Source organism: Rissa tridactyla, chromosome 8, assembly GCF_028500815.1.
Source record: "Rissa tridactyla isolate bRisTri1 chromosome 8, bRisTri1.patW.cur.20221130, whole genome shotgun sequence".
Taxonomy (NCBI): domain Eukaryota; kingdom Metazoa; phylum Chordata; class Aves; order Charadriiformes; family Laridae; genus Rissa; species Rissa tridactyla.
In genome coordinates, this window is record NC_071473.1 from 18,214,647 (window position 1) to 18,226,141 (window position 11,495).

Below are 11,495 nucleotides of genomic sequence, written 5' to 3' on the forward strand. Positions count from 1 at the left end.
GAGCTGCCAACAGGACTATTTCATACCATGAACGGCACAGTCAATATAAATCAGAAAGTTTGCTGAGGAGTTCTCTCTCTCTTCCTTGCTGGCTGCCATCCTGAGCACTCCTTGCCCCAGTGCTGGAGCCCTGAGCCCTTCCCTTCCTCCTGAAGCCGCAGCGCTTGCAGTGTCCCACATTTGCTGTCCCCTGCGGGGAGTGCGCAGCTTCCTGTGATGGAATGGGCTGAGGATAATCCTTGTATATCTTATATTAGTATCAGGACCAGTACTGGTTCTTCAGTATTACTATTAATTATTTAGTCTTATCCTATTAAATCTATTTATATTTCAACCCCCATGTTTCCTTGTTTTCCTGGGTGGGGAGGGGTCATCGGGTGATAGAATAATTGTCTAAACAACAATAAATTGTTACGGGTTTTCTCAAACCATAACACAAGGTCACCCATTGAGCTGACCAAGGGAAGCCAGCAGGTGTCGTGGGTTTGGGTTTTAGCAAAGCTTTTGATACTCCAGGATCCCAGTATCCTCCTGGATAAATTGCCCAGCACACAGCGAGACAAGTCCATCGCATGCTGGGTGAGCAATTGGCTGACAGGTTGGGCTCAAAGGGTTACAGTAGATGGGGGTGACATCAGGCTGGTGGCCGGTCACCAGTGGGGTTCCCCAGGGCTCGATTTTAGGGCCAGTGCTCTTTAGTGCTTTTATAAATGATCTGGATGCTGACAATACCAAACTAGGAGGAGCTGTGGGCTCCCTGGAGGGTAGAGAGGCCTTGCAGAGAGATCTGGAGAGACTTGAGAGCTGGGCAATCACCAAACATATGAAATTTAACAAGGGCACGCGCTAAATTCTGCACCTGGGATGGGGTTCTCCTGGTTATTTGTACAACTTGGGGGAGGAGAGTCTGGAGAGCAGCCCTGCAGAAAGAGCTCGGGGGGTTTGGGTTGGTGGCAAGTTGAACAGGAGTCAGCAGCGTGCCCTGGTGGCCCAAAGGGCCAGTCGTGTCCTAGAGGCATCAAGCACAGCATCAGGAGTTGGGCGAGGGAGGGGATCGTCCCACCTCAGGCGCTGTGCTAAAGGAGAAGCTGCTGCCTGAGCGTTCACACACCATTCCTGGTGTCACAGACGCTTACTCCAGGTGCGCTTCCTCCTCCTCAACCCCAGGTTTCCCGTGGCAGAGTCTCAGGCATCGGATTTTATAAAATAATTAATGTAATTGGAAGGTACAGCAGCAAGGACAGCCCAGGCCGAGTGCCTCCAAAGAGAGGGACCCCGAACGAAGAAATCCCTGGGCAATGGTACCCTTGTGATCCACACACTGTCCACGTGTCTTTTAGTCCAGTGATGATTTTTGGTCTGGGGTCTTCTGACATCTTATTGGATTCTTTTTCCGTGTCCAGGCAGGCGCTTATCCTGTTGATTTGCAGTTTCAGCCAAGTTGGAGCCTCCGTGTCTTCTGGTTTATGTTCCTTGTGTGCCTGCCCTCGCTGTCAGAACATGGACAACTGAAGAGTTCCAAACTTGGGAAAAACACTAGCAAAATATCAGTGTGATATCAACACCTTTCACACACTAAAAGATGAAACCCAGCACTGTACCCGTTTTTTTCCTTTTCCTTTCCCCTCCTTTTCTCCCTCTTCTCCCAACCCTTCTCGCATGGGGAAGGCGAGAATTGAGCGAGCGGCTGTGTGGTGCTCGCTGACGGCTGGGGTTAAACCACGACACATAAGCACCTGTGGTTTTTGAGGAATGTGAGCATCCCGTGCCACGTGTCCAAATGCACTCCGATGATGGAGCCTTGGCCAAACCTTGAAGAGAAGTTTGTTTTGTCTCCCTTGTGATGCAGTAGTCCTTAAACAACAAAAACTGGCATTGAGTGGAAAGCCTGCTTTCCATGAATTCATCCCACCTCCCGCACTGCGAGTTCCCACTGGTACAGCCCCACTCGGTGCCTAAAAAAATCCTTCCGGTGCCTGATCCCGGCCCTCCCACCCCAGAGTGGGCAAAGAAAAGGGAAAAGCTGAGGTTTTGCAATGCCAGAGCGCAGGTAGTGGCATGGAAACCCCCAGTCAGTGACGTGCAACTGGCAGCCGGGCACCCTGGAGGGTCACACACCAGTTCTAAGGGGTCTGCAAAAGGCAGGCAAGGGGAGCTGCTCCGAGAGCTGCATGCTACAGGCAGCCGCTCCGCCCAGGAAGAAGAGCACAAGCTTAGTGTCTTTTCAAGCAACAAAACACAACTGAGACTCCACCTCTGGCTCTCCCCTCCTCTTCTTGGCACAGTCCAAAACACCCAGAGGTTTTGGTGAAGCAAAGTCAAAGGTTTCAGGCCGGAGTTGAAGGCTCTCGGCTCCAATTTCCTTTCCTAAAGTGATGGGGCCCAGCTGAACTGCTGGAGAAGGTGCTTGCATGCTCAAAGAGCACTGGACATTTCTGCCTGCCCGAAAGCGACTCTGTCCCATGTACCATGTCTGTGCCGTAGACCGGGGAGGTCATCTGGATCTCCCAGAAGTGCTGCCCGTCCGCCAGCTCTTTGTTCCCTGGATGGCGGCGGTGCTGCAGCTGTGCTCCATGTTCACCTTGCGGTTGTCACAGGTCAGCAGGGTGGCTGTTGACTTATTCAGGTCATCCCACACCCAGTCGGAAGAAGGAAGTCTACAATAAGTGGAAGAAGGGACTGACCCCTTGGGAGGATTACAAGAATGCTGCCAGAGCGTGCAGGGATGAAACAAGGAAAGCCAAGGCTGCCCTGGCCAGGGATGTCAAGCTCAACAGGAAGGGCTTCTACAAGTATATTGGAAGCAAAAGGAAGACCAGAGAAGTTGTGGGCCCACTGCTGAATGAGACAGGAGCCTTGGTGACAGAGGATGCGGAGAACGTGGAGTTACTGAATGCCTTCTTTGCTTCGGTCTTTACTGCTCAGCCCAGCCCTCAGGAGTCCCAGGCATTGGGGGAAGTAACGGGGAAAGAAGACGACTTCCCTTGGGTAGAGGAGGATCGAGTGAGGGATCAATTAGATCAATTAGATATTCACAAGTCCATGGGCCCCAATGGGATGCACCCGAGAGTGCTGAGGGAGCTGGCGGAAGTCGTTGCTGGGCCGCTCTCCATCATCTTTGAAAGGTCCTGGAGAACAGGCGAGGTGCCTGAGGACTGGAGGAAAGCCAAGGTCACTCCAGTCTTCAAAAAGGGCAAGAAGGAGGAGCCGGGGAACTACAGGCCAGTCAGCCTCACCTCCATCCCTGGAAAGATGATGGAACAGCTCATTCTGGGCATCATCTCAAGGCATGTGGAGGAAAAGAAAGCTATCTGAAGTACTCAACATGGATTCACCAAGGGGAAATCATGTCTGACTAATCTGATAGCCTTCTATGATGGCATGACTGGATGGATAGATGAGGGGAGGGCAGTAGATGTGGTCTACCTTGACTTAAGCAGGGCGTTCGACATGGTCTCCCACAGCATCCTCATAGGGAAACTTAGGAAGAGTGGGCTTGATGAATGGACAGTAAGGTGGATAGATAACTGGTTGAAAGACAGAGCTCAGTGGGCCGTGATTAGGGGCACAGAGTCTAGTTGGAAGTCAGTGATGAGTGGTGTTCCCCAGGGGTCAGTACTGGGTCCAGTCCTCTTCAATGTCAGCCACCTTTTTACCTCCCACTTTGGAAGGAACAGGCTTTTACCCGGTGGTGTTTATGCAGCACACTCTCAAGCCACCCCCCACTGCAACAGGTACTACTGCAGCAAAACAAATGCCACCTGTAACCCTGAAGCAAGGAGCCGAGCAGTAAGCATTCCCTCCCGCTCCTTACCCAGCTTTTGGGAACTTGGACTTCTTGGATTTCTTTTCCTTGTTGTAAGAATCATCTTTCTTCTTCTTCTTCAGTTTTTCACCTCCATCTTTCAACTTCCACTCCTGGAGAGGGTTTAAAGCAAGTCAGAATCAAAGCGTCTCCTGCTTACGGACAATGGGAGGTGAAGGGATGCCCAGTGCTCCTGCTTTTTCCCCTTTCAGCTCCTTTTATGAAAATGGACCGTCTCCAACAGACATTGCCACTGAAGAGGAACACTGGTTTCTCCATCCCCATAATGCTAAGCGACCTTCCAGGGTGACAAGGGGCTGCTGTCACCTCTACTCGAGGAACCAGGCAGCCCCCAGCAGTCTCATCCATGCCAGACGTGCTTCATTTTACTATCAAATACGAGGACAGCACGGGATCTCAAGCGCTCATCCCCATTTTGTCCACACCAATTCACAAATCTCTCCTACTTTGAATGCTAATACACTTTCCTGCAGCAAACCCTCTGAGCTCTAACAGAGGAAGTCATCAAGAAAGCTGCCTTGCTGACCTTGGGACACTTCTTCTTGTGTTTCTTCCTCTTCTCTTTAACAATGTCATCTTCCGATTCAGATGCTTGCCGGAATTGCAGTGTTCCTGAATTGATGTAAAACCCTCCATACTCCGTAGTAAGAGAAGCTGGAAGAAACTCATCGTACAGGAAATAACAGAGGACGCTCTATTGGCACTGTAAGCTTTCTTACTTTAGTCTGTAGCTGAGCCGCCTGGGGAATGGAGTGGGACTTGTGGTCCCCCAAGAACAGACGGGGCTGCACACTTGCCTGCTAACCAGCCTTCTCCTGCCGCACAGTTGCCCCAGGAGCTCTCGTTCCCCAGCCCTGTCACACTCCTGGCTCACACCCACTTCAGGTGCTCCCCAAGTGCCAGATCAGCCCCCCCGGCAGCTGCCTGCCACCACCCTCACTCCTGCCCCAGTACTCACCGCTTCAGAATTATCGATGAAGGAGTCAGACTCGTCGTATCCATACCCATGTCAATCAAGTCCTGAATACGGTCCTTCCTACATCTCTTGCCACCCTAAACAATAAAAGATTGACAGTGTGTTCATCTTTCTTTTCCAGTTACCACGGGGATGGCCCCAATACAGGACACTGACGTTGGCTCCACTACAGAAAAGAGAACGAGATCTTTTTTGAGAACAAAACCAGTCTTAACTGCCTGACAGCTGAAAAGTATTGCCCATTCTGAGGAATAAGATAATATGAAGATGAAAAACATACATATTTTTCTTCAATCTTCCTAGCAAGAGCCTCCACTTCTTGCCTTTCCTTTTCGTCATCATCTAAGGGATCAGCAGGGCCTGACTTCTGTAGAAATGAGAGACAAAAACCTCAATATCAATCCTGTCACAATGCCACCAAAAGCCCATGCATTAAACCCATCAGGGCTAGAGCAACAAGGCAGAGAAGTTCAGACAAATTAACCTTTAGTACAGTAGTCTGAGAGTGTCTCTAGGTTTTGGGTGCTCTCTCAGCTAGTTCTGGACCTGTCTCTGCTTCTCCCAACTCTCAAAACAAAACCACAAAAAAGTGTCATGAACCACCAACTGACTGCTAAACAGATCTGAAGAGCAATAGGAAAAAAGAGGAGAATCCAATCAAGCAATGCCAAACACTAAGGTGGAAATAGTCACCTGCAGTAGAGTAGGGTCCCCAAAAAGATGCAGCCACGTATCGTAGAAGCATCCCTCCTTTTGATGCTCTTTGGAAAAGAGCTGCTCACAGCTGCTAGCCTAAGCCAGGGACCAGAAATCCCTTTAGATCAAGCAATTCAGAACTAAACAGGCATTACATCCTACATTCTGCCACCAACACATCACCCTTCTGATGTGAAATTTCAGCCAAGGCAAAGGAGGGCGACAGTGTGGCCCGACAACCAGGATGTTGTCCTGGCCATGTCCAGGATGGCCCCTGCCTGGATGACTGTTCTGCCTGCGGGACGCCTGACCACCTTCCTTCCGCCCCTCGACAACTCACAGCAAACACAGAGCCACCTCTCAAAACAGCCCCAAGACAGCAACACTGAATAAGCCTTTGAAATCTTCAGATACAACACAGGTTCCCCACAGGCCACGAGGACACACTTACCTCGTCTCCGGAAGAACCACCTTCTACGGTCTCTTGACAACTCTCCAGAAGATATGGGTAGAAAAATTCTGGACAACGTTTGTGATCTGGCTCAAAGAGATTGAGTGTGATTCAAACAGTTTTTGCAGGTGGTTCAGTGTCCTGGGGCTGTTCTCCATTGTCTTTCCGAGACCTTTTCAAGAAGCTGCTGCTCAGTGGACCATGGAGAGTGGTGAACGAAACCCTGTGGGGCTCGGTCATGGCTATAGCCAAGTCCTACCAGTCTCCCCCAGCGGCACGGATGTGGATTTCACCAGCTGGTTAAGGAGAACTGAGGACGTTGGCAGTGGAACAAGTTTGAAGTTTTCCTGGGAAATGACAAAGGCCTGTGCTGCTAGCGCTCGCTGCAATCACTAAAGAGAAAGACAGAAAGAAGTCATTCCTCAAGCCAGAATTCCCTCCAATGTTGGCACACCCACCCTGGCCGGTTTCACTTCTGCCCACCCCCAGGTCTCCATCTTCACCCCACACCGCCCCATTCCTAACGGCTGAAGGAAACACCGCCGTCAAGGAAACGAAACGGCCCCATCAGACTTGCTGGGACACGACTAGGCAGCCCTGGACAGAAACACCAGCCCGGGCTTCGTCACCCCAGGCCAGGAGGCAGCTCCCCCGCTGCAGAGGCCTGGACACCCCTGTCCCTGGGAGAGCCACCCAGTCCCCAGCACCTGCGGGGGCGCTGAGCAGAGAGCCTGGTGCGAGGAGAGATGAGCCAGCCGCGCCGAGGGAGAGCAGGCCACAGGGCTGTAGGGTGAGTGGGGAGTTTGTGCTGAGGGGGAGTTGGCTGGGGGAGCAGGCCACGGGGCTGGGGGGCACCGGGGCCCTGGACCACGCGGGGACCGCGGGAGGCCGCCGGGTGGAGCCGGGCCAGGACCCTCCACTCACCACCGCCAACTGAGTGCGGGAGCGCTGCCCTCACACCAAAGCCGGCCGGTGTCACAAAGGCACGCGCCCCATGCCCAGTCGACGCTGGCCCAGCCCCGCCCACGTGATGAGGGCAGGCCTATCGCCACCACCGCCCTCACACCTGCGGCGGGGACAAGATGGCGGCAGCGGGCTGAGTTTGACAGCATCACTCGGTCACAGGCCACCTCAGGGCACCCGGGTGCCGGCCACCACCCACCCTCACAGCCCCTGGGGAAAATAACCAGCAGGCGAGACAGGGGAGTTTATTATTAAAAAAAGCAAATGGATGATTTATGGGAACAAACAGAATCTGCTACATATTTAGAGCTGTAAAGAGGCGCCTGGAGAGGGCCCTGAAGGCAGGAGGAGCTCAGGCTGCAGCTGAGGAAAACCTTGTCACTGGGGAGAGTGACTCCGTCCCCTCAGTGCTCGTCCCTGTGCCACTGCTGGCACTTCCCAGCTCAGCCCCAGCACCCTGGGGGCCAGCGCAGAGAGACATGCGTTCCATCCCCAGCAGGGACAGAGCTGGGGGTCCAGGGAGAGACAGGCTTTTGGGGCACGGGCAAAACGCCTCACCCCACACACAGCAAAGGACCTTGTTCCCTGGGTGTCACTCCACCCTGTTCCACAGCAGGGTGCAACATCGCTGTCCCTGCCCTTAGGCCCCAGCAAGGCTGCGCAGGGAACTCGGACAACAGTTCAGAGGAGTACGATGTTCCAGGCAGAGCTCACAACAGGGTCAAGGTGTTGTCCAACTGTTCCAGAAACCTTCCCAGCAGGCAAGCTCCACCATCAGACAAGGATGATCGCAGGACCTCCCAGAGCTCAGTGCCAGGACTCCGGAGCCTGCACTGTGCAGGACAGAGGACTAAATAGTGCTCCTAGTCCTTCCTGAGCCCAAATCTACAGATCCATCCCCACCTCACTCTCCCGCTTCTGTTCTTGCGATTTGCACAGGGCTGCTGTGTCAGTTGCCATGGATTGAGAACGACGGCGCTGGGCCAGGCCAGGGATGCAGCCAGCAGTGGAGGCCCACTGAGAACCAGGGCAGAGCTAGCAAAGCTGCTTTCTCACTCCCAGCACCCGCAGCCAGGAATCAAAGCCAGAGAAACTGTGCGTTTAACAGCATTTGGTGAATTGTCCTTCCATGGACTCAATAATCATGTCTGAAGTCAGGTGAACTTGCACCAGCTCTGGCACACAGCACTCCCACCAAGGGAGAGAGAGCAGTTTGTCCTGTCCTTCATTCCTTATCTTGGCATGAGCTCTTACCCCATGGGGAGGCTTCCCCCTTATCCTATAGTAGCCAAATTCTTTAAAAGCCTTTGGTGAAAAACCCTACAGAAATGCAGGTAGATTACATCAGTTGCACCACGTTGTAGTGACCAGAGCACCCCTCCCAGCAGCAAGAAGCACAACATTCTCCAGTGCCAGGCAGGTCTGAGAACACCCAGGAAAGGGCCCAGGGCCCAGTTTTCACTTCAATAAATCACCTTGAGCGACTCAGGATTTAAGACGCTGCAGCAAACAAAGCAACAATACCAACTACTTACTATAGCAGAGAGATAAAATAAAGAAACAGCTTCTCCTGCAGGGAGCTGAGCCAGAGTTACACACAGAGACCAGCTCCAGGACCCCTCCACCCATGCGCAGAACAGAAACCCCCACCACAGCACGCGATGCCGCAGCAGGATCCAGAGCCAACCCAAGTGGCTGCGATGAAATGGATGAAAACGTCCCGTGCCCGGTCAGGAAGGCATACTTCCCCTTGGGCTGCTCTTCTCACGCGTAGATCCAGTGCTCGGCCGTGTCCTCCCAGCAAGTCAGCTCCTCCGGGCGGAACCAGAGGGAGATCTCCTGACGGGCACTCTCAACTGAGTCGCTGCCGTGGATCACATTCCTGTGGGGAAAACGAAAAGGATCAGCTGGCACTAAGCAGGGAAAGGTGGGAAAGGGGAGCTGCAGTTTGGAAAGTTTCACCTTGACCAATTTAATTAAACCAATTGAGCCAGTGACTTCCTACAACATTCTTTCCTGCCCCGCAGCCCTGCTCCTTCCAGCTCATTCGTGGTTACACTGATCATGGCTTAGGTCATGGACATGCAGGAGCTGCCAGTTCCCAGCACTCCCTCCTACGATGAGGAACATTTGTTTGGTACCAGAGGAGCTCCAAGTGGTTGTTTACCTGGGGCTTGCCTTGTTTTTATGTTAATAATTCAAGTTTTGCCTCCAGATTTCCCCCCTTCCTCTGTCAAAGTGGGTCCACTGAAGCAGGTTTGGTATCAGACCCCACAGAACAGAAACCTAATCCAGCAGCGTTCAACAAAAGCTGAGGGAACAAAAAGCCAAAGCTCTCACTTGCTGACTTCAACGCAGAAGTCTCCTCGGATGGTGCCAGGCCTGGATTCGGCTGGGTTAGTCTCCCCAATCATTGTGCGAACTGTCTTGACCACATCCAGGCCCTGCCAGACCTACAGGGCAGCAAAACAAGAATCACCTTCCACAGCTCATCTTGGCTGTCCTCTAAATTCCCCACCTGATCCACCTGGGAGAGAGACAAGAAAGGGTCTCTCCGTAAACAGTCTTCAAAAGTTCATTTTGGAAAATAATCAGAATTGTCTGTGGATTTGATTTACCACACAAAATACCCCTGCAGTTCAGTACAGCTTCGAGAGGCCCTCTGAAGAGAGAGGCTGCCTTGTTTCCATCGTACCACAAGCCACTGCTGCTTATACTTTGCGCTTACTTTCTGTTCCTTGGTTCAGGAGAACCCGGCCAGCACTCACCATGGCCACCACGGGCCCGGAGCTCATGTACTTCACCAGCCGGCTGTAGAAGGGACGGTCGCGGAGGGCGATGTAGTGCTCCTTCAGCAGCTCCTCCGAGGCCTGAGCACAAAGAGCACAAAGCTTAGTCTGCTGCGAGCAGGGGGGAAACGGGCAAGGTCTGCAACTCAGAGGTGGAGCTGAAGCTGCACAGTGTGTGTTGTAACTAAGCTCCCGCATGGACGCTCGCTTCCAGGGGTAAAATGGTTTTACTTTGCTGAAGCCTGAGCATCATGGACCAACTCCTCCAGCTCCGGGGTTGACAGGCCCAGGCTGGCATCTCGGGAAAACGGGCTCCAAACTTCTCCAGGCCTTGTTGCCAAAGCAGAAGGGCAGCGCTTCAGCCCCAGAGGGCTCTGGGGGCATCTCTTTATAGAAGCCCCCATGGAGGGGGGAAGCTTCTAGGTCAGAGGAGCAACACCGGCCCATTTACAACAGCCACGTACGAGAGCACGGACAGAGCAAAGGGCTACCACACTCCCCATAGCAGCCATCACCCCTCCAGCAGCAGTTTCGGCACCTGGGAGCCACCCTCTCTGCAACCTGCGAGGATGTGCTGCCCAAAGGACAACAGCAGGCTGTTCCCCAGCAGGAACTGCCCAGGATTCACGGCGGAGCCAAGGCCTTGCTCCGGCCTGGGCCCCTCGGCACCAGGGACGCCCCCTGCCAGGCCGGGCCATTCACCCACCTGCAGGAGCTTCATCCCCACCAGCTGCAGCCCCTTCCTCTCGAACCGCCGGATGATCTCCCCGACCAGGTGCCGCTGGACCCCGTCCGGTTTGATGGCCACGAAGGTGCGCTCGCTGGCCCCGCCGAAGGCTGCAGGGAGAGGGCGGAGGTGTGAGGGGGCGGGGGGGAAGGAGACCAGCCCGGGCCCCTCAGCCGCGGGGGCACAGGGGGGACCCGGCCTGGGGGCAGAGGAGAAGCGGGGGCCCGGCCCGGCCCCGGGTAGGGACACAGAGGGGGGCCCGGCCCCGGGGTGGGCACAGAGGGAGAGCGGGGTCCCAACCCCGGGGGCATAGGGGGGGTCCCAGCCTGGTCCCGCCGGGGGGAATGCAGGGTGGGGGGTCCGGCCCGGCCCCGGGGGTGGGACACAAGGGGGAACCGGGTCCCGGCCCGGTCGGGAACGGTGTGGGGGAACCGGCCCAGTCCCGGAGCGGGGGGCACAGAGGTGGGGAGAAGCCGGCCTGGTGCCGGGGGGACCCAGCCCCGGGGGTAGAAGGGGGGCGGAGGGCCCGCGCCGGCACGGGGCGGGGAGGGGGGCTAGTCCCGGCGGTAGAAGGGACCCAGCGATAGAGGGGAGATCGAGATCCAGTCCCATCCCGCACCGCTCTGGAAGAGGCCGGCGAAGAGCCCCAGCACCAGGCAGATCATGGCGGCGCCGCTCTTAAAGGGGCCGAGCCCCCGCCCCGACACCCGCCCCCCGCGGAACGATCGTGCCGGGGCCCAGGAGCCGGCGGGGCCCGTTAGAGGGTGGTGCTGTCCCCGTTCCCATGGCAATGGGCCGGGCCTGGCGCCTCCTGCCAGCTCTCGGTAACGGCCGGCGCCTGGCCGGACTCCGAGTCGGAGCCCGAGAGCCGGCCCGGGCCCGGCCGGCCGAGGCGGCGGAGGGCCCCCGGGGAGGCTGCAGCCGGGAGGAGCCGGAGGCGCTGGAGAAGCGGCAGCAGCGGCCGGAGCGGTGCCGGCGGCTGACGGAGGTGTGCGCCCACCCGGGCATGGGGGTTTCGGGGCGGAGCCGGGGAGGCCGAGCCCGCTGGGGCGGCCCGGGGGGCCTCC

At 55.5% G+C, this 11,495-nt stretch overlaps 2 protein-coding genes across 2 annotated transcripts; both read right to left on the minus strand.

Annotated features, from left to right (window-relative positions):
- Positions 1–1,015: 1,015 nt before the first annotated feature.
- LOC128913719 (ubinuclein-1-like) lies at positions 1,016–7,872 on the minus strand. Its single transcript, XM_054211786.1, has 7 exons — positions 7,821–7,872; positions 5,950–6,035; positions 5,083–5,169; positions 4,353–4,520; positions 3,815–3,918; positions 1,737–1,854; positions 1,016–1,490 (listed from the first exon to the last, which is right to left on the minus strand). Exons 1-7 carry the CDS (start codon positions 7,870–7,872, stop codon positions 1,200–1,202), a joined length of 906 nt encoding a protein of 301 aa, XP_054067761.1. The 3' UTR covers positions 1,016–1,199.
- On the minus strand, positions 7,143–11,195 carry LOC128914069 (nucleoside diphosphate kinase 3-like). The gene is made up of 5 exons (XM_054212623.1): positions 11,048–11,195; positions 10,408–10,538; positions 9,681–9,782; positions 9,253–9,365; positions 7,143–8,794 (listed from the first exon to the last, which is right to left on the minus strand). The coding sequence occupies exons 1-5, from the start codon at positions 11,091–11,093 to the stop codon at positions 8,677–8,679; spliced, it is 510 nt and encodes a 169-aa protein (XP_054068598.1). The 5' UTR covers positions 11,094–11,195; the 3' UTR covers positions 7,143–8,676.
- Between the last annotated feature and the right edge of the window lie 300 nt (positions 11,196–11,495).

Coding starts and splice junctions, on each gene's coding strand:
- LOC128914069 (XM_054212623.1), bottom strand. CDS start 11,093: ATGATCTGCCTGGTGCTGGGGCTCTTCGCCGGCCTCTTCCAGAGCG. Junction 10,539..11,047: donor CGCCGGCCTCTTCCAGAGCG/GTGCGGGATGGG, acceptor CTCTCCCTGCAG/CCTTCGGCGGGGCCAGCGAG. Junction 9,366..9,680: donor CCGGGCCCGTGGTGGCCATG/GTGAGTGCTGGC, acceptor GCTGCCCTGTAG/GTCTGGCAGGGCCTGGATGT.
- LOC128913719 (XM_054211786.1), bottom strand. CDS start 7,872: ATGGCAACTGACACAGCAGCCCTGTGCAAATCGCAAGAACAGAAGCGG. Junction 3,919..4,352: donor ACAAGAAGAAGTGTCCCAAG/GTCAGCAAGGCA, acceptor AACCCTCTCCAG/GAGTGGAAGTTGAAAGATGG. Junction 1,855..3,814: donor TCCAAGTTCCCAAAAGCTGG/GTAAGGAGCGGG, acceptor TTGTTGTTTAAG/GACTACTGCATCACAAGGGA.